The sequence below is a fragment of the Berghia stephanieae genome, chromosome 10 (assembly GCF_034508935.2).
Source record: "Berghia stephanieae isolate SIO BIC M18660-M18661 chromosome 10, UCSD_Bste_1.3, whole genome shotgun sequence".
NCBI classification, from domain to species: domain Eukaryota; kingdom Metazoa; phylum Mollusca; class Gastropoda; order Nudibranchia; family Aeolidiidae; genus Berghia; species Berghia stephanieae.
The window spans coordinates 41,454,572-41,478,026 of record NC_088369.1 but is presented as its reverse complement, the minus strand read 5'-3'; the positions used below and the strand labels follow the sequence as shown (position 1 = coordinate 41,478,026).

Genomic DNA, 23,455 nt, shown 5'->3' with positions numbered 1-23,455 from the left:
CCTGGACCTCGCGAAGTCCCAAGTTTGAGACTTTGTTTTTTTTTGTTGTTTGTTTTTTTTTGTTTTTTTTTTTTTGTTTTTTTTTTTTTATGCCAAGCTGAGGGTCACTAAAATCAATCGATATTTGAAGGACGAATTTTCTTGCCAAAGTATTTTAATGTGAATTTTTTTTCAAAAGTTTGGCAGTTAACAAATTAACAATGGTTATTTAATGGTTAACAAATTGGAAGACGAAACCTATTCCTTTTTTATAGTATCTTGTTCACTTGTTTACATATACCATTTAGACAGGGCAGATCACAAATGAATAGATTTTAAACCTCCGGTTTTTTTTGTTTTTGTTTTGAAGTCATTAAAGTTCCCGAAATGCATTTCCAGTCCCTCTCCTCCCCTTTCCGCCAATGAAATTTTAAAAAATACATGATGTGAATATAATGTGTGTGTGTCGTTGATGAAGACAATAGCGTTACGAATTTAAAAGTAAAAACAAAAACAAATAAACAATGGTGAGAACCCGAGGAGATTCAAACATACATAAACCCCATGAAACATAGAATAAAAGAATAAGTAAAACAAAGCTTATTAAGAAAAATATTTTGCGATTTGCAAAAATATAAAAATGTCGACGCTTTAATTTTAATTTTTTTTTTAAAAACAGATTCAATGTCTAAAATTTCACTTCAATGTGAAAAATCCTTTGAACATAAAATCAATAAAAAATAAAATGGATCACTGATTTGACCTCACAGTTCTAAACGTGAACGGTTGAACCAAAAACATGACTAGAGCATTTTATTTGTAAAATCAAGATAAAAGATATCAACAAAAACAAAAACCTGGTTTGTCCACCTTAAACCGACCTTCAAAATAGATCGCTTTACGACATTAAATTTACAACAACAGTCTTATTGGTAGCTCGCAGTTTTGAGTTTACTAGGGGTACCTAAAATAGGAGTTATTAGCAGGTTTGACCTTAAAGGACTTAATCTGTAGGACATATTTTTAACAAAAGTTCAAAATGTCTTATTTATACAATCCATGTTAACATATTTGTTTGTCATCAATTATCTCAGAATACAATGTATTTGGATGACCAAGTTTACAATTAACCACTAAGGTAAAGTTAATTTTTTTTAAAATAATATAGTGCAATGTGATTTTGCCTACGTGAAGAGCTCGACAACGAGCCCAGCAGGCACTCTACTACATGGGCTGGATTCTATGCCCATTGACGAAATTGTGACTCTAGCCAGGAACAGACGTGCTTGGTCCCAATATGTGAATTCCCTGTGTCCGTGACACTTTTATGCTGATGTAGCATAGCACCTTATAGGTGCCGTACTAATGTACAATTTAACTCATATATACAATGTGATAAACGTTTTCAATACAATGACTTTTTAAATGTTTGATTAAGACTTATCCTTTCAAGCTGTATTATGACGGGGCAAAACTAGATAGATCTAAACCCCGATGACACAAAAGAAATTAGATGCGAAAATGATTTAGAATACTTATGCTCCATCGCTGTAGACAAGGCAGAACTGCATCAAATATGTGCAGATGGAAACTTGGAAATAGTGATACCTGCCAGAAATGTCAGGCAGCCCCAGAGACCAGCGATCACTGTCCAGCTTCTAAATTTGAAGGTGGATAAGAAACATTCCTTAGGGTGGAGGAAGATTTTAGAAGCTGGGTTGACGAAATAAATTTGGATGTATTGTCATGCGCTACTTCTACTACCTGCTGTAGATCGTAGAGTGTCCCAGTCCGAAGATTAGGAGGCGATCGGCAATAAATCATATATATATATATATATATATATATATATATATATATATATATATATATATATGTATATATATATATATATATATATATATATATATATTGAGTATTGACTTTATAGTCTAATTCATAGAATTTAATACTAAACTCCCTAAATCTTTTTTTTTTAATTTTAATTTTTTATTAATTCGACTAAGTTTTGTTTACCACGATAAATTATGTTTAAAACAATATAATATAACATAATATAACATAATATAATATAATATAATATAATATAATATAATATAATATAATATAATATATATAATATAATATAATATATATATAATATAATATAATATAGTATAATATAATATAATAAATTGTATCTAAGAATGAATATTTCACAAAGCATTTATTAAAAGTTTTCTAAAACCATTAGATCTTATACGATACGATAGTATACGATACGATAGTATACGATACGATAGTATACGATACGATAGTATACGATACGATAGTATACGATACGATAGTATACGATACGATATGATATGATTCTAAACGATACGATACCAATGCTCGTCGTAATCAAAAACAATTTGGATTTATCAATACTGTTTCGATATCATGTAATGATATGACATGGAAACGATATATATTTAGTCTTTTACTAGATTAGATAACATAACATAACATAACATAACATAACATAACATAACATAACATAACATAACATAAGATAAGATAAGATAAAATAGATTAGATGAGGTAAAATAAGAAATACCGGATCAAAATGACGGATCTCTATCAAACAATAACGTTAAACGAAATGAATTTATCAATATAGAAGGAACGAAATTGACGTTCCTTTGCCCAGCTCTTTGTTAATGTTTTTAGACAGCCATTTTAATGGTTAGTGCTGTTATATCAATCGGACGATAAAAAAGATGTAAGTTTACACATATCTAGTTTTGTGTGTTGGTACCTTACGTCCGGCAGGGGGAGGTTGTGAGTATTTCTAGTATTTAACCCAAACGCATAGCATCTATTAAAGCTACGTGATTAATGTGTGTCCAGTCATTAAAATAACTAGATGTCAGCACAATGGACTTAATTGTGTAACGTTGAAATTAAACTAGATCTATAATTCCCGAAAAAAGAAATTGGGATACAACTTTGAGTGTCAAAATAATTGAGAATCAGAGGTTTTTGCGATAATGTTTTAGGATATATATATATATATATATATATATATATATATATATATATATATATATATATATATATATATATTGATTAGAGGCGTCTGGAAAAAAAGCACGCATGTAAGAATTTGGCCAGAAAACTTATCTGATGTCACGCCCGCCTAGTAACGAGCAGTTTGGTTCTAAACAAAGAAAACTGGTACTTTTTATTCTTCATGCTGGCTTGAACTTTTCATATGTCATGTGATCAGAATGTATAACAGTCAAAACATGATAATATTTATAATATTTTTCTCCTCTGGCTACACTTTTATGGTCGTCGGAGAAATATTTCATAAGGACGCCCGCCATTGTTCCGATAGCTAGAGCCAGTTACTAAATTACTATGCGTCATTACAAGGGAAGTGACGTCACGATGACTGTTGAAGCCAATTAATTGATGCCAACAACAAGGCTTGTAGATAAAGGAGATTGTGCTTCAAGAACTTGGAAAACAACAAAATAAAAGATAAACGTTACCGTTCAGCTTATTTGAAATCTGTTCTGTGATCCCAATGAACAACAATATGAAATTGAATGTAAACTTCAATTTATTATACGAGAACCGATATAATGGACGTTTCTGGATTACCCTTTATCAACAAAACAGGATGTTATTTATTTCTTCGAGCTTCGAGCATCAACAGTTATACTACTCTGTAATCCCAATGAAAGCTTAACAAAAAGTTAACATATAATGTAAAAGTGTTAATCATATTATGACCTCATATGGACCTGCAAATATTAATACAGAGGAGGATAGAATATCTATTCACTCATGTTATTTGTCTTTTTAGGGGGGGGGGGGGGAGCGTGGCTCAGCCGTACGGTCTTTGGTTCGTACCCGAAAGGTACAGAGTTCGATCACCCGCTGCTGCTGCGCTGTGTGGCCATGAGCAAAAGTCACCTCGTCACTAGCTCAATTTGCGGCGATGCACAGAGGCTGACGCCTGGGATATTCCAGTCTTCCCTTGGAATAGACCCTAGAGACAAATTTCCCCTTTGGGATGAATAAAGGAAATTTTATTTATTGTATTTGTTAATGTTATTTTCATATAATATAAAATATACTGTGTGTATTATGTAAACGGTAAAATCAGCATGTAAGTATATAACAAAAAATCTGTGTATTTGATTCACAACGCTTCGATTATGTGTCACTAACCGGATAACAATAATAAAGTTTGTAACTAGGCGAATTTTTTCTTCAAATGATTTGGAAAGACAAAAGAAATTAACTGGTAGTTTTCACCTCATTTGCATTGTATATTCTGTATTCCCAATGAAAGTTTAAACAAACAATTATCTTAAACTGTTAAATTGGTGATCACATTATAAACTCTCTAAGCTAGCTTGACCCAGGAACATTAAACTGGGCGATGTAGAATACATTATATATATATATATATATATATATATATATATATATATAATGTGTGTGTGTGTGTGTGTGTGTGTGTGTGTGTGTGTGTGTGTGTCTGATGTCCTCATATTGTTACATTTCGAAAGTTATAAAGCGCGATCTTTGACATATTAAAAAAAAAGATTAGGTTGGGTGTTAAAAATATTCGCAAACATTTTATATTAATTTTTTGCCAACAAGCATAGAATTACCGGCAAATCTAAAAATTATAAAACTATTTTTTACAGACTGGTATATGATCAACTTGCGAACTTTTTAAAATTAGGGGCAATTCTATCACCCGTTAACTCAAATAATTATTTTAAAAAATTGCCACGGCATACTGATCGGTCATTTATTTACCCGATGTTAGGGATCGCTCCGTGGGCGGTCTAGTTGCCAGATTCATTTGCTCGCACCTACAGACTTTATTACTTAATCGATGTTAATCGTTGATGGTTCAAAAGATTCGTTTTATCTATGTTAATTTTTACAATAAACAGAGCATGATAATTAGAATAGATGAATTCCTCTTCTTCATAGAATTTATTTCTCCACAAACATTGCCGGGTTCTTCATTAGTTTCAAAAATAAATTTTAATGTAAATAATCAAGTTTTAAACCTCTCCATACCAACTACAGGAAAATGGTCACATTCGTTACGATTCAATGGACATTTTTCTTTTTCAGATTTATTTTGTAAATCACAAAATTTGGAGAAAAATCTTTGTTTTAGTCGTATTAATTCGATGCTGTTTTGTAAAGCTTATTTTTCTGCACAAAATTGCTTCTGAGTTAAAATGTAAAGAAATTAATTTTTGTGTTGAATAGTTATGACATTTTTGGAAAAATCCTGAAAATTTTTGGTAAGGAGAGAGTTGAGTACAAGTTTGCGTTATTGTTACATACTAAGTATTCCATCGTATGCCAAGCAATGTCGATACCTATGAGAATATGTTTGTAAATAGAACGAAACTTTTCTTCTAATACGTAGAAAAAATATTTTAAAAATTGCTTTAATTATTCATTTGAATCATTTGAATTCTGCATTCCGTAATTCCAATAATAAAAGATTAACAAGCATTTTATTTGTCTTATAATGTATATGTGAATACAAACATGACCCCGTACTGGCTATCTAATGTTGATCTATAAATAGGCATCAATGCAATCAATGGCTGGGATCAAAACTCAAATTAAGCGACAATGTCTAAATTTTACAAGACAGCCAAAAAACAAAAACAAAAAACAAACAAACAAAAAAAAACCTACAGGATTTTATTAACACTGATAGTTTAGATGTAATAAATACGGTGCTGGGTTTTCGTTTCATCGAAACTAATAGGTGTACAAGTTTCATCTTTTGACGACACAATGTTCATCGAAATATTGATATCATTTGTTGCGGGAAAAAACAAAAACAAAACAAAACTCAACAAACGATTTTTCGATTATTGGTTTATACAAGAGTTTTGATCTCAACCATCAAATGGGGGGATGGGGTAGGGGGGGAGGGGGGGGGGGTAGTCAGGTTGGAATATATGACCCATCGACTCAAAACGGTATTATGTCGGGATGATAAAGGTGCTGAAGTTGTAGCCAAAATTATCAGACTTGGGTTGAGTATATTTCTTTTTTTTTAAATGAGAAGAGCTAAACTCGATTTTTAGACTGCAAAAAACAATATTTCATAATTTCAATCAGTTTTTAGAATAATGAAATCCAAAATTTCATAATTTCAACCAGTTTTTAGAATGCTAAAATCCAATATTTCATAATTTTGATCAGTTTGGATTTCATTTTACGTTTTAGCATTTGGTCCATCTCTACATAATTCCGTTTTCAGACGATGAGTCACATATCCATCAATCCGCTGTCTCTCGACACAAGTAAAAGTCTATTCATGTACTTTCCTTTTTTTCCAAAACAAAAAACAATGTTTTGTTTGGGATTTCATACAACAACAAAAAATCAACCCTAATTCTTTTCATTGTATATAGATAATATAACATATATGCTTAAATATTGTTTCACCTTTCGAATTGGCCTTTGTTGATTTCATAATATTGGCATCATGATAACAATCACGTATGTACAAGTGTAACAGTTATTGTGGAGAACAAAGTTGCCAAAGTAAGTAAAAATAAAGAAGATATTATGTATGAAAGAAGTTCTAGCTCCAATAAATTCTTGAACATGAAGACAAGAGTTGTACGGAAAATGGCATTTTATGGAATGTCCATACAAGAGCGAGATGATTTTTGAGAATAGAAGGTATATATATATATATATATATATATATATATATATATATATATATATATATATGTATATATATATATATATATATATATATATATATATATATAATATAAATGGAGTCACTCACTTTTAAATGGCCGAAACACCTGTAGATGGAAACCACAGAAACATGTGTTTCAGCAACATAATATAAGTGAGTGACCCCATTTATATTTTATATTAGCTCTAACCAACATTATCCAGACACTCTCGTACCTCCAAGTACCCACCAACACTCATATATATATATATATATATATATATATATATATATATATTATATATATATATATATTATATATATATATATATATATATATATATATATATCATATGATCTTTGATTAACCACCATTGGATCCTCAATTTCTCTAAAATCTTAACTATTGGAAAACCTCAAAATATTGATTTTTTTTCAAAACTGTACTTCCCTGTTATAAGCCCCGTGGAGCCGGAATTTTTTCCAGTTTCTACAGCGGGAAAAGGACAATAGCGATTTCTTGATACCCTTTTGATAGGATGCAACGTAGTTTACTCCAGATATAACAGACCCAGCTAAATATATATATATATATATATATATATATATATATATATATATATATATATATAAAAGATCGTTTAAAATTAACCTTTATATTATTGTTCCATATCATGGGCTGCTGGGGGAATAATAAATGTACTATTGCGAAACGCTTTGACCATGGTAAATCCGTGCAGACGATCGGTATAAAAATGTTTTTGTTTTCACTTTAATTTTCAATATTTTGATTTACCCTCAGTGAAACCTATTGACTAACTCAGTCTTACATTTTTTGGCCATAAATTCCATTTCCAACTTCACACTCAAGAGAACCAAGATTATTCCCGCGTGAAGTCGATAGTCTCCCACCAACCCACCCCCCTCCCCTTTCTCCCATTCCTGGTCAGCAGAGCGGTGATTGGGTAGTTGGGTAGTCTGTCACATCTGGTCGAAGGTACTGTGCGAGAGACTAACGTTCTGTCCACCGGGTAGCAAGGATTGCTATTGTCCATATCACGCTATAGAAAGAAACGGGAAAGAATTCCAGCGTCATGGATATAATTTTCTCTGAAGAACTACTTTTACATTTTTTGATATAATTTCTAAATTCAACAACTTAATCACCCCGAAATTATACTGTTTTGAGGCGATGGGTTACATACGTCTATCAGATACACCACGCACACACACAAACACACACACAAACACATACACACAAACACACACACACACAGACATAGAATCACATTCTTCTCAGGAGCTAGAACTTATTTCACAAGTATATCACTCACAAATTTTAATAATTCCATATTATCATTAACTCCAGTTTTTATTCTTGTATCGTTGTCGTAGAAACGTTAGTTGTTCCAAGTATTTTATACCCTTTTAATATCATAATTAGTGCGTTTAAGCATACGTTTAAGGTCTAATCTTCGTTTAACGCAACTAATATAGTAATATTTTTTATAACTAAAAAAAAACTTGCACTTTGTTCAGTTCTTTAAAACACCCAAAACAGTTTCTTGATCCCGGATTACTTTAGATTAAGTGTGTAATATTCAGAAGGTAACTTAAATTTATAACTATCACGGTCATAAAACAAAGGCCGTTTAAAGGAACTTTTGCCGGCTACATTTTCCCTTTTCGCTTCGTTGTTTTTCTCTTCATAGTTTGTCAATATTTTTAACAATTCTTCATTGCTTTCATTGTTATTATTGTCTCCAACCAAATCGTCAATCTGCGAAACCGCATTGTGTAACATTTGTGTCTCAACAAACTTCAAAATCTTGTCCACTTCCTTGAGACTCAGATGGTCTACGGGCTTTGGGGATATTCTGTGGAGTGACGGCCAGGTGAACAACGTATCTCCAATTTTGTAAACTGTCCGTGATGCACTTCTCCTGGAACGCTGTTGATTTGGGGTTTTGGAGAGGTCTATTTGTGGAATAATTCTCTGTTGATACCATGAAGTACCGGTTCTGAATGGCTGATAATGCGGCAAAAATCCCCGGAGGTTTTGTCGATTCAGATGTGAAAGATTCTCTTTTGAATGTAAATATTTTCTTAGTTCTTCCTCGGTGTTGGCGTTAGAATTCCTTTTTATAAAAGAGCTGCTGATTGAATCAATTGGTCGCCTCACATACCTATTCCCAATGGTATCTAAGTTCTTCTTGATAAAAGAATTGCCAATTGAATCTAAACCTTTTTTGACAAACGAATTGCCTATGGAATCAAATACTTTCTTGACAAATGAATTGCCTATTGGGTCTAAACCTTTCTTGACAAATGAACTTCCTATGGAATCAATTCCTTTCTTCACGAATGAATTACCAATAGGATCTAATCCTTTCTTCACGAATGAATTACCAATAGGGTCTAATCCTTTCTTAACAAATGAACTGCCTATGGCATCAAAACTTTTCTTGACAAATGAACTGCCTATAGAATCAATTCCTTTCTTCACGAATGAGTTACCAATAGGATCTAATCCTTTCTTTACAAATGAACTGCCTATGGCATCAAAACTTTTCTTGACAAATGAACTGCCTATAGAATCAATTCCTTTCTTCACGAATGAGTTACCAATTGGGTCTAAACCTTTCTTGACAAATGAACTTCCTATGGCATCAAAACCTTTCTTAACAAATGCATTGCCTATTGGGTCTAAACCTTTCTTGACGAATGAACTTCCTATGGAATCTATTCCTTTCTTAACAAATGAACTGCCTATGGCATCAAAACTTTTTTTAACAAACGAATTGCCTATTGGGTCTAAACCTTTCTTGACAAATGAACTGCCTATAGAATCAATTCCTTTCTTCACGAATGAGTTACCAATTGGGTCTAAACCTTTCTTGACAAATGAACTTCCTATGGCATCAAAACCTTTCTTAACAAATGCATTGCCTATTGGGTCTAAACCTTTCTTGACGAATGAACTTCCTATGGAATCAATTCCTTTCTTAACAAATGAACTGCCTATGGCATCAAAACTTTTCTTAACAAATGCATTGCCTATTGGGTCTAAACCTTTCTTGACAAATGAACTTCCTATTGAATCAATTCCTTTCTTCACGAATGAGTTACCAATTGGATCTAATCCTTTCTTCACAAATGAACTTCCTATGGAGTCAATTCCTTTTTTAACAAATGAATTACCTATTGGGTCTAAACCTTTCTTGACAAATGAACTTCCTATTGAATCAATTCCTTTCTTCACGAATGAGTTACCAATTGGATCTAATCCTTTCTTCACAAATGAACTTCCTATGGAGTCAATTCCTTTTTTAACAAATGAATTGCCTATTGGGTCTAATCCTTTCTTGACAAATGAACTTCCTATTGAATCAATTCCTTTCTTCACGAATGAGTTACCAATCGGGTCCAATCCTTTCTTGACAAATGAACTGCCTATGGAATCAAAACCTTTCTTCACAAATGAATTGCCTATTGGGTCTAATCCTTTTTTTACAAATGAACTTCCTATGGAATCAATTCCTTTCTTCACGAATGAGTTACCAATAGGGTCCAGACCTCTCTTGATGAATGAATTTCCAATCGAGTCGAAAGACTTTTTGACGAAACTGCTGCCGATGGAGTCGATTCCTCGCTTGTCATGATTGTATTCCGACAAGATTTCAGCGATGTTCTTTGCTTTGTGGAGAGCGGCTTGTCGTGTATCACGTTTGATGAAGAAGCTCCCGATGGAATCTATAGACTTTTTCTCCTTAAAATTGGCGAGACGTTTTTGCACTTCTCCGTCAACCACCTCAAGCCTGTTGAATAAAAGAATGGAAAGAAAGAGAAATAGTTAAAACAAATTTATATTTAAAATAAAGTAAATTGGGCTTTTATATAGCGCAAATCCACTAAATTTGCTCAAATGATTTACAATGGGTCCCTGGCCAACGGCAACATTTAACATGTAGGACGGGGCATGACGCCTTTTAGGTGATATTGCATTTTTTTCGGACAGAGACAACGCTAATGTCCTATAAAAAAAAACAAACAATAAAAATAAAATTCCCTTTATTTATCCCATAGGGGAAATTTGTCTCTAGGGTCTATTCCAAGGGAAGACTGTACGGCTGAGCCACGATAAGTAAACGAACAATTGGATTCAATAGTCTGATGTCACGTCGCCCAGCAACGGCGGTCATCGCGGTTCTAAACAAAGAAAATCGGCACTTTTTATTCTTCATGCTGGCTAGAACTTTTCATATGTCTTGTGATCAGAATGTGTAAAAGTCAAAACATGATCAGATTTATAATGGGTTTTTTTCCCCTCTGGATACGCTTTTATGCTCGTCGGAGAAATATTTCATAAGGGCGTCCGCCATTGTTCCGATAGTTTAGAGTAAGTCATTAAGTTACCATGCGTCATTACGATGGAAGTGACGTTACGACTGTTGAAGCGTTTTGCTATTGTCCGTTTCACGCTAAAGAAACCGAGATAAACTCCGGCTCCGTGGGCCTATGGCTCCGAAGGACTACTATTTGTGTGTGTGTGTGTGTGTGTGTGTGTGTGTGTGTGTGTGTGTGTTTTATGATGATGTGGCAAGTACTATGATCGGTGAATGATAGATTATCCTAATGGCGTATAGGATGGACCGTGAAATTGGAAGGAGGTTTTGATGGGTATTTAAACGAAGGGGGAAGGGGGGGGGGGGGGGGGGGGGGTGTGAAATGAGGATAAAACAATGATAAAGTTTGATTCAAAATGGATATGAAATGCAAGAGGCACAGGCACATTGAGAGCGTTATATTCTCTATTTAAAAAAAAAATATATATTATGCCTTTTTCGCCACGACATCATAAGATATCGTCGCCTAGGCATTCCACGAAGGAATATAGATAACTCATCAAACAAGATGTCTGATGTCAACAGGAATCACCCATGTTGTCCAAGTGAGCAAATTGGGGGTTTATAATCTTGCTCAAGGAAAAAAACGAAAGTGTCTGAAGCGGGGCTCGAACCCGGGTCCTTCCGTATCACAGTGCAATGCCTTAACCACTCGGCCACTTCACCCCTCATACAATAGTATAATAAGTCTAACAGATGACTGCCTTTTCCAAAGAGCCTTTATTTCTCAAATATTGCGGATTCCCCAGTAGTTATTTTGGAAAAGAAATATGAAATTGAATGCACTGACATAATAAAAAATAATTGGATTATATAAAAGCTCAATTTTTCAACAAAAAAAACAAACAAGAAAGCCTTTTTGACATCAGGTCCATCCCGACATAAAACCTTTCATAGGCGACAGGTCACAGACATCTCGTATTAATAATAATAATAATAATAATAATAATAATAATAATAATAATAATAATAATAATAATAATAATAATAATAATAATAGAATAATAATATACTTTATTCATCCAAAAAATGGAAATTTGTTCATAGACGTGATGGGATACATAAAAATGTATAAATGTAAGGTTAAGAATTTATGGCGACCATATATATATATTATATATATATATATATATATATATATATATATATATATATATATATATATATTACTTAGTGCACAAAGTTACGTAATGTTAAAAAGGCAATGACGATCAAAGAGATTAAGTCTAATTCAGCGAAGATCAAGCCAAAGTCATTTCCTTTATAATTCAATATCAAAATCCGCCTTTACAAAATTCTTTGAAACTTCAGAAAATAATTTATAGAAATGGAATAATGAATCTTGATTGTGTTATGGTAGGTACTTATTTTTAAAAATTAAAGGTCAGTTTAATGAACAATGTTTTCTCTTGTTTGCTTCTGCTTTTGTTAATTTTGGTTTGCTTTTTAAAATAATTTCTAAGACGATATACTCTTCAACAGTCGTAACGTCACTTCCCTCGTAATGACGCATGGTAACTTAGTAACTGGCTCTAAACTATCGGAACAATGGCGGACGCCCTTATGAAATATTATTTCTCCGACGAGCATAACAGCGTTTCCAGAGGGAAAAAAAACATTATAAATTTGATCATGTTTTGACTTTTACACATTATGATCACAAGACATATGAAAAGTTCTAGCCAGCATGAAGAATTATAAGTACAGATTTTCTTTGTTTAGAACCACGATGGCCGACGTTGCTGGGCGACGTGACATCAGACTATTGAATCCAATTTTTGACGCAACGCGTCAGTGTTTTATTCTATCTGAATAAATAAACGTAAGAAATTGGAATAAAGTCGCAATTATCAGAATAAGGAAAACTGATTTATTTATGTTTTTGATTTAAGAAATAAGATCCACTCTTTCCAATGAAAGCATTTAGCATTAAGCGCTCCCCCAAGATGAATAAGCCTTTTTCATGATTGACTAAACCATGTGCTTCCTTGAGCTTTTATATAGCGCATTATCCAATGGTTTATTCATCCCAACAACGCCACTACCACAATATCTCATTCGTTTTTAGCCTTTCATTCATCCTGTTTTTTTATAAAGGGGAAACCCGAAGCGTCCATATGATCTGTTTTAAATTGAAGCTTACATTCAATTTCACATTGTATTTATTTCTTCGAGCTACGAGCAGCAACATATACATTCATAAACTACTGAAGTTATTGAACATTTTTCCCGATTGACTAAATCATATGTTTACTGGAGCTTTTAAAAAGAGCAATATCCACTAAATGTGCTCAAAGCGCTTTACAAAGGCTCCCTGGCCAACAGCAACACGTAACATGCAGAACGAGACATCATGACGCCTTTAGGCAATACTACAAAATGTTTCTTTTCCGACAGTACAACGCTGTTAAAGAGGCAGTTACCCATTTTACACCCGAGTACGGTGAGATAATGTGAGTAAGGAGCCTTTTCCGAGGACTTAAGTATGCCCCGAGCGAGGCTGGAACCTAGGACCTTCCGATCCGAAAGTGGGTGTCATACCACTAGACCACATTATCGCCGCAAAAATCGCATTGTAAAACGGAAACAAAAATAATAAATAATCCAATGTCTAAATCTCAAAGAAATTTTAGTTCTCTATCAAAGTTAGTAAGCCATTTTCAGGGCAAATATATTTGTCTTGTCGATACAACGAACGTAGATTTGTGTTTGATGTTCCCTTTATACAGAATGCCTGTGGAGAATTCAATGGCCGATGGCGCAATAGAAGACCCTTCGTCCTCCCTCTCTCATCTCAAACCGGAAATAGACTATTGTAGGTTTTTTGTCTTCCGGTTTTGATTATTTCTGATTTATTTTTTTGTCCCAGGATTCTTTGTCGTTTTTAATCGGATCAAAAGATCTCAACCAACACGCAATGCATCAAAGTGAGATATTAGTGGGACTGTATCGTATTATAATACCTCGCTAGCGAGCTGTTCTTTTGGTTGCAAATCGCATCTAGATAGATATCATATTATATCATTGTTGAATGGATTAGGTAGAGAGGGAGGGAAGTGGGATTTGAACTGCCCTAATTCGGGGCGTGGTGCAAATTATGCACGCAGATAATATGTGACCCGCCGCCTGAAACCGGTATTAAGTCGGGATGGTCAAAGTTCTGAGAATAGAATCTATGACCAAAAACATCAGACGTGGATTGAGTCCATGTATGGATTATTGAAAGAAAAAATATAGAATTTTAAAGTGTGGAAAACCAAAATTTCGTTTTCTTGACCAGTTAAGCTTAAAATTGCCCTTTCAGGACCTTGTCCATCCCGACATAATATATTTTTGAGACGATGGGTCACATATGTGACCAATATCCTCAAGACGGTGTTAGATATTATTATGGTTTCAACTCGATGCTTTGAACAGAATGTGAAGCTTAAGTTATAAAATTTGAGATACAATAAATGCATGCGTCGAGGGGGGGGGGGAAGAAAGTAAGAGAGAGACATAGAGAGAGACAGAGAGAGAGAGACACAGAGAGAGAGAGAGACAGAGAGAGAGAGACACACACAGAGAGAGACACAGAGAGAGATAGAGACAGGGAAAGAGACAGGGAGAGATAGAGAGAGAGAGAGAGAGAGAGAGAGAGAGAGGGGGAGAGAGAGACAGAGAGAGATAGAGACGGGACGGGAATGCCGCCTGTTAGGCGATATTACAATCTTTCGGACAAAGACACCGCCAGGTACTCATTTTACACCTGAGTACAGTGAGAGAATGTGATTAAAGAGCCTTCTCCAAGGACTCAACTATGATCGAAACCAGGACCTTCCGATCCTTAAGCGAGTGTCAAACCACTTGACCACATAGCCGCATTCATTGTCTGAGCAAGAAGACACTGAAATAATTTTTAAAAATTGTATTTCAAAGACTGATCACATATATTATTTTAACGAAAATGAACTTTAAAGAATAAATCATTATTCTTGAACTGGTTTGCTTCCAAAATTATTTTCCTGATGAGAAATCTCATCTCATTATTAATTACATTTTGAACAAGACAATGCTTTAAATTCTGAATCAAGAATTCCTACGACAGGAGCAATGACCTCTTCCCTCCTTTCCCCACCAAAATCTTAGAACATTGTCTTAAAATGTGACCCTTCCTCTCAAAACGGTATTAAGTCGGGTTGGTTAAAATGTTGAAAATTGAATTTATAGCTAGAAATATCAGACTTATGTTGAGTTTATATGATTTATTGAGGAAAATGGATACCATATTTTAGGGTGCAAATGCCTACAATTTATATGTTTGACCAGTTTAACATTAAATTCGGCTTTTAAGCAAATGGTTCGTTCCGACATAATACCATTTTGAGACGATGGGTCACATATGTTCAATATTTTCAATTATCCTGCGGTTATTTTATTTGAAATTAATCAGACAACCTTGCCATCAAAATACCAAACTTTACAAAGCAGTAATAATAGAGAGAAAACAAAACCCTGAAATAAACAACAACAAACTAATTAAATCAAAAATAAAAAACAAAAAAAACAGTAAAAAATAAAAAGCACAGACATCAACCTCGCCCCCCCCCCCTCTCCAGTTCAATTCTTTATAAATAATTACTATAAACCAAAATCAATAACAAAAAAAAAGGCTATGGCAACAACAACAGCGACAACAACAACAACAACAACAACAACAACAGCGACAACAACAACAACAACAGAACAAACAACGATTATGACGACCAAATCAACAATCATTAGAGCAGGAAAGTTTATTGGCAATTATCTGATACGGCGGCAAAAACACAATATCTACCAACATACAAATAAATGACAAATTTGCATCGATACTAAAGATGTTGTGTTTAGTCTATGGCTAAATCAAATGTCAAGAAGCTTTTACCCTGCAGGAAAATTTGGAAAAAATGATAAATCCATATCATCGTTTCAAGAGAAGAAGAAGAAGAAGAAGAAGAAGAAGAAGAAGAAGAGAAGAGAAGAAGAAGAAAGAGAAGAAAGAAGAAGAAGAAGAAAGAAGAAGAAGAAGAAGAAGAAGAAGAAGAAGAAGAAGAAGAAAGAAGAAGAAGAAGAGAAGAAGAAGAAGAAGAAGAAGAAGAAGAAGAAGAAGAAGAAAGAAGAAGAAGAAGAAGAAGAAGAAGAAGAAGAAAGAAGAAGAAGAAGAAGAAGAAGAAGAAGAAGAAGAAGAAGAAGAAGAAGAAGAAAGAAGAAGAAGAAGAAGAAGAAGAAGAAGAAGAAGAAGAAGAAGAAGAAGAAGAAGAAGAAGAAGAAGAAGAAGAAGAAGAAGAAAGAAGAAGAAGAAGAAGAAGAAGAAGAAGAAGAAGAAGAAGAAGAAGAAGAAGAAGAAGAAGAAGAAGAGAAGAAGAAGAAGAAGAAGAAGAAGAAGAAGAAGAAGAAGAAGAAAGAAGAAGAAGAAAGAAGAAGAAGAAGAAGAAGAAGAAGAAGAAGAAGAAGAAGAAGAAGAAGAAGAAGAAGAAGAAGAAGAAGAAGAGAAGAAGAAGAAAGAGAAGAAGAAGAAGAAGAAGAAGAAGAAGAAGAAGAAGAAGAAGAAGAAGAAGAAGAAGAAGAAGAAGAAGAAGAAGAAGAAGAAGAAGAAGAAGAAGAAGAAGAAGAAGAAGAAGAAGAAGAAGAAGAAGAAGAAGAAGAAGAAGAAGAAGAAGAAGAAGAAGAAGAAGAAGAAGAGAAGAAGAAGAAGAAGAAGAAGAAGAAGAAGAAGAAGAAGAAGAAAGAAGAAGAAGAAGAAGAAGAAGAAGAAGAAGAAGAAGAAGAAGAAGAAGAAGAGAAGAAGAAGAAGAAGAAGAAGAAGAGAAGAAGAAGAAGAAGAAGAAAAGAAGAAGAAGAAGAAAGAAGAAGAAGAGAAGAAGAAGAAGAAGAAGAAGAGAAGAAGAAGAAGAAGAAGAAGAAGAAGAAGAGAAGAAGAAGAAGAAGAAGAAGAAGAAGAAGAAGAAGAAGAAGAAGAAAAAGAGAAGAAGAAAAGAGAAGAGAAGAGAAGAAGAAGAAGAGAAGAAGAGAAGAAGAAGAAAGAAGAAGAAGAAGAAGAAGAAGAAGAAGAAGAAGTAAAAGAAGAGCAAGAAGAAGAAGAAAAAGAGCAAGAAGGTGGAGGAGAAGGAGGGGGAAAGAGGAAGAAGAGGGGAAGGAGGAGAAACAGGAATGAGGATGAGGAGGGGACGGAGGAGTAGAAAGAGGAACTCTGAGTTGAGCGAGACTAGGTGAAAAGATTGGAAGAGAAGAAAAATAAGAGAAGAAAAATAAGAGAAGAACATTATGAAGATGATGAATCAATACATTTTACATATAAAAGATCAATGCAATATGACAGGGATGCAATTTTGGAGTTTTCTAGTTTCCAAGTTGTAGATAATTGTTTGTCATTCCATATGTGACCCCTCGTCTCAAAACGGTATTATGTCGGGATGATTAAGTTGTTGAAAATTGAATTTTTAGTTAGAAATATCAGACTTGAGGAGTTTGGATGCTTTATAGAGGAGAATGAATATCCTATCTTAGAGTGCTAAATATCAATAATTCATATTTTAACTATAATTGGACATTTTAGCATCTGGTCCATCCCGACACGATACCGTTTTGAGGCGAAGGGTCACACACACACACACACACACACACACACACACCACACACATATATATATATATATATATATATATATATATATATATATATATATATATGCATTCACAATAACCTAAGGTCTTATCGAAACTAATAAAACTACACACATGATCCACTGATCTCAATTAACTCTCTCCTTACCAGCCATTTTCAGAATTTTCCCCAAAACGTCACACACACCCAACACAAAAACAGACATGTCTTGCTCAAACAGAAAAAACAACAAGCACATCCTATAGATAGTATGCGCTTGGCTAAGAAGCTCACAACATTGCCATCCGGAAGTATAACGGACCGACACACATCCATGAACGTTTATAGTCGGGTAAATACAGTTCAGTGAGCATTACTCATAAACGCGGATGGCAAAAAACAATACCAAAGACCTGAGTGACGTCATCTTCGAACTATCTATACATAATAATATTGTTCGACAATATGAGATCTATTACAGAATGTCACCGTTTGATAGCTATAGCAAAAAGAAATGAAATCTGGATGAGAACAATAAAAATAAATAAATAAAATAAAATTCCCTTTATTCATCCCCAAGGGGAAATTTGTCTTTATGGTCTTTTCCAAGGGAAGACTGGAATAATCCAGGCGTAAGCCGCAGAGCAGCGCCGCAAAGTGAGCTAGGGCGAGGTGACTTGCTCAAGGCCACACAACGCAGCGGCGGGTGATTGAACGGTACCTTTCGGGTACGAAGCAAAGACCGTACCGCTGAGCCACGCTGTCCCTAATGACGGTTGTATCGTGACAAATGTGACGATTTTCCAATAGGTGGTGGTAAGGAGAGGGATAATATTGCTCATCAATGACAATATTCTAATAAAGAATGCAGAGCAAAAGAAGTAATCGTAATCGTAATCGCGTATAATTGTTTCCAATGTTATCCGACACAAGTGTTAATATCGCCTGCCTTTTATTCTATATATTAACAGGAAGCATTTGATTATGTAAATAGCGCAATATCCGAAGCTTTTTACTTGGGGCGCCAAACATCTTAACAACGCCACTACCACATTATCTCATTCGTCTGTAGTGTTTCATCATTCATCCTGTTTTGTTCATAAAGGGGAAACCCGAAACGTCCATTTTATCTGTTTTCGTATAATAAAATTGAAGCTTACATTCAATTTCACATTGATATTTATTTCTTTGAGCTTCGAGCAGCAACAGTTACATTACCGTTCTTCTTGTTAAATAGTCATGTCTGTCGGCAGACGTTTTCATTGGACAAACGGTTGTTTTCTTCGTTCTTCTCTGGGTCGGCGTGTTTCTAGATTGATTTATAACTAGTCTTTGAGGTATATAAAGTATGCGCTTGGCGAAAAAGCTCACGACATTGCCATCCAGAAGTACAACGGACCAACTATGTGTAACCTTGAACGTTTATAGTCTGGTTAATACATACAGTTTAATTAGAATTACTCATAAACGTGGATGGCAAAACAAAACAAAATAAATAAATAAAAACAATAACAAAGACCTGAGTGACGTCATCTTTGATCTATCTCCACGAAACCTGCGTGAATATTCTGCAACAGAAACCGCAGCCTAAAGATGTCCTAAAAAACGTGCACACGATCCTCAACATGAATTCTATAGATAGTTTGCGCTTGGCTAAGAAGTTCACAACATTGCCATCAGGAAGTATAACTGGCCAACACACAAAACTGTATGTAATCATGATCGTTCATAGTCAGGTTAATACAGTTTTGTGAGAATAACTCATAAACGCGGATGGCAAGAAACAATAACAAAGACCTGAGTGACGTCAACTTCGAACTATCTATACATGCTTTTTATTTGGGGGGGGGGGGGGATAGCGACGGTATACTTAATTGGATTCAATAGTCTGATGTCACGTCGCCCGGCAACGGCGTCCATCGTGGTTCTAAACAAAGAAAATCGGTACTTTTCATGCTGGCTGGAACTTTTCATATGTCTTGTGATCAGAATGTGTAAAAGTCAAAACATGATCAGATTTATAATGTTTCTTTTTCCTCTGGATACGCTTTTATGCTCGTCGGAGAAATATCTCATAAGGGCGTCCGCCATTGTTCCGATAGTTTAGAACCAGTTACTAAGTTACAATGCGTCATTACGAGGGAAGTGACGTCACGACTGTTGAAGCGTATTATCAAAGTATAAAATGACGGATACTGTAGGGTATTTGTTTACCAAATCATAATGTGAAGACACTCTTATTTCAAGAAAGTTATTGAATTTGTACATTGGTGTAAATCTCCCACTTGACGTCTGCTACTATTGAACTGCCTTCAGTTCGTTGCTGGGGCTTTGCTTTTCCTATAGATAGTATGGGCTTGGCTAAGAAGTTCACAACATTGCCATTCGGAAGTATAACCCGACCCAAACACAAATTTATGTGTATCCATGATCGTTTATAGTCTGATTAATACAGTTTAGTGAGAATTACTCATAAACGCGGATGGCAAAAAAACAATACCAAAGGCCCGAGTGACGTCAACTTCATTCTATCTATAGATAGTATGCGCTGGCTAAGAAGTTCACAACATTGCCATCCGGAAGTATAACGGACCGACACACAAAACTATGTGTAATCATGATCGTTTATAGTCAGATTAATACAGTTTAGTGAGAATTACTCATAAACGCGGATAGCAAAAAACAATAACAAAGACCCGAGTGACGTCAACTTCGAAATATCTATATGGTCAATGCGCAATGTATTATTTTACAAAGTCGAAATATTCGTGTTTCAAAAATTAAGCGTTGTAACCTTTGATTGAACGTAACGACAGGAAAATAAATACTTTGATTAAATGGGTAATTGATTGACCTTTCGAATGGTATATAAAACAACACATTGCTTGGATTGTGTTCAAAGATATAAAGGATGAAATAAGTGTGAGCTTACTTTTGAACATATTGTAATATCACACACACACACAAACACACACACACACACACATATATATATATATATATATATATATATATATATATATATTAAGGATTACGCGACTGAGGACGTGTAAAGAGACACAGAAACGAACGTCTCGGCCACAAAAAATGTGAGTGACAATTTGCATTCTATATATATATATATATATATATATATATATATATATATATATATATATATATATATAAACATTTCAAGCATAATTATTATTGTTTAATTCTAAAGTACTGTTTCATGTCACTAGGACAATCTACGGGAAATGTGTGTAATCGTTATTGTTGTTTATGATTGTGTGTAGGTATTGTTTGCTTGTCGGGTTCGGGATGTTCTTTGTTGAGTATTCATATATATATATATATATATATATATATATATATATATATATAGATAGATAGATAGATAGATAGATAGTTCGAAGATGACGTCACTTAGGTCTTTGTTACTGTTTTTTGCCATCCGCGGTTATGAGTAATTCTTACTAAACTGTATTAACCAGACTATAAACGTTTAAGGTTACACAGAGTTTTGTGTGTTGGTCCGTTATACTTCCGGATGGCAATGTTGTGAGCTTCTGCGCCAAGCGCATACTATATATATATATATATATATATATATATATATATATATATATTATATATATATATATATATATATAGAATATATTAATATATATATATAATATATATATATATATATATATATATATATATTATATATATATATATATTTACATAGCTATTAGAGGCTCATTAATTAGGCTCAATATATCGGACATATAATATATAACAACAGAACTGAGGCAAATATTCATTATCGCGATAACGATGTTGATCAAATCCATCGAAAGAGTTTAATACATCGTCGTTTAATATTCGTTTCGCTGTCTTAAAAACTTGGTCCGGTTTTTTGTCCTCCCTCCAGCATGTTGACGATGGGCAATTTCCTGTCCTTATTCCATGACAATAGCGGGGGGGGGGGGGGGGGGGGGGTCACGGGTTGTTGTTGACATTATCATTATCTGATTCATCTGGTCACTTGTTGGTGACAATATTAATCTAAAACATGAACATTCATATTGCGCATTGCCGTGGATTTACCATGCTCACTGCGGTTGACAATGTTTCATATAATATTCCCCCAGCAGGGCAAATGGAATCATATTATTGTGCGGCTATGTAGTCGTGTGGTATATATGACACTCGCTTTCGGATCGGAAGGTCCTGTGTTCGAGCCTCGCGCTCGGCGCATAGTAGAGTCTTTGGAAAAGGCCCTTTACTTGCATTCTCTCACTCACCATACTCAGGTGTAAAATGAGTACCTGGCCGTTAACATCGTTGTCTCTGTCCGAAAACAAAATATAATATCGCCTAACAGGCATCATGTCTCGTACTACATGTTAAGTGTTGCTCTTGGCCGGGGACCCCTTGTAAAGCGCTTTGAGCAAGTGGATATTGCGCTATAGAAAAGCTCAATTTAATAATAATATATATTTCGAGTCCCAACCCAGAGCGACGCAGACTTGAGTCCTTGGAAAAGGCTCTTTACTCAAATTGTCTCACAGCACTAAGGTTAAAATGAGTACCTGGTCCTTAACAGCGCTGTCTCTATCGTAAAAAATGTAATACTGCCTAATGTATCTTACCACATGTTAAGTGTTGCTGTTGTCATTGTGTTTTGTTGATAAAGGGGAAACCCGAAACGTCCACAGTATCTGTACGTCTACGTTTAATAAATTGGAGCTTACATTTCAATATTTATCGTTATTTTTTAATCAGTAATTTCTTTAAAAAAGGTAAACAGTCAAAACACTGTTGCACAACCCGCCAGGAAGTGCCAGAATATGGAATAATATATCTCCATGACCCTACGATCCTTCCCTACCCGTTGCTCACGTCAGTTTTGGGTTTGGAGACGTGACAAGCCTTCAAACGACCAATCAGAACGGGTCTCCAACGGTGACGTATTAGATAAAATCAAATAAGCTAACGCGTCCCGTCTATAAATAGAGACTGCAAAGGGACTCTTGGGATCGCCTTATCAGACAGTTTCAATCTACTCCTTGATTTCATCGCCGCTGTCAATGGCGGAGTGGTGAGATGGCATGTACAAGTACTGTCCTTAAAACAAACAAACAAACAAACAAACAAAACAAAACAAAACAAAAAAAAAAAAACAGACACTCACGCACACACACAAAACAGAGAGCCAAAAAAAAAAAAATGAAGAAAGATTCAATGAATAACATAAGATATAAAATTATGATTTTTAACGTTTCGGGTTTTCCCTTTATTAACTAGACCTATTTCCTCAATGATCCTTTTCAGTATTTTCCCAAAAAATGACAGGCAGGCTTACCCGGCAGAAAAATTGATTTTAAAAAAATCTCAAACAATTTTCTCTACAATAACAAGTTTATTTTCTTATTGATTAAACAAAGATCATTCTTCAAAGTTTGTGATGTACAAAATAAATCTGAATAAGAAAAAAATGTAGAGATATATCGTGTCGTAACAAATGTGACGATTTTGTTGCAGGTGTAAGGAGAAGGTTAAGATAACTGAGTACGGTGAGAGAATGTGAGTAAAGAGCCTTTTCCAAGGACTCAATAACTATGCGCCGAGCGAGGCACGAACCAAGGACCTTCCAATCCGAAAGTGAGTGTCATACCACTAGACCACATAGCCGCACAAATATGTGCACGTTTTGGGTTTCCCCTTTATTAACTCTTTCCTTACTGATCCATTT

The 23,455-nt window shown here is 34.4% G+C and overlaps 1 protein-coding gene across 1 annotated transcript in view; it reads right to left on the bottom strand.

Moving 5' to 3' along the window:
- Nucleotides 1-7,920: 7,920 nt before the first annotated feature.
- Nucleotides 7,921-23,455, bottom strand: part of LOC144981147 (uncharacterized) — a 132,649-nt gene continuing 117,114 nt past the window's right edge. Inside the window, exon 3 of the mRNA XM_078929295.1 lies at nt 7,921-10,518. Within this exon, the coding sequence (XP_078785421.1) occupies nt 8,277-10,518 (2,242 nt within the window). The 3' untranslated portion in view covers nt 7,921-8,276. The remainder of the gene's footprint in view (nt 10,519-23,455) is intronic.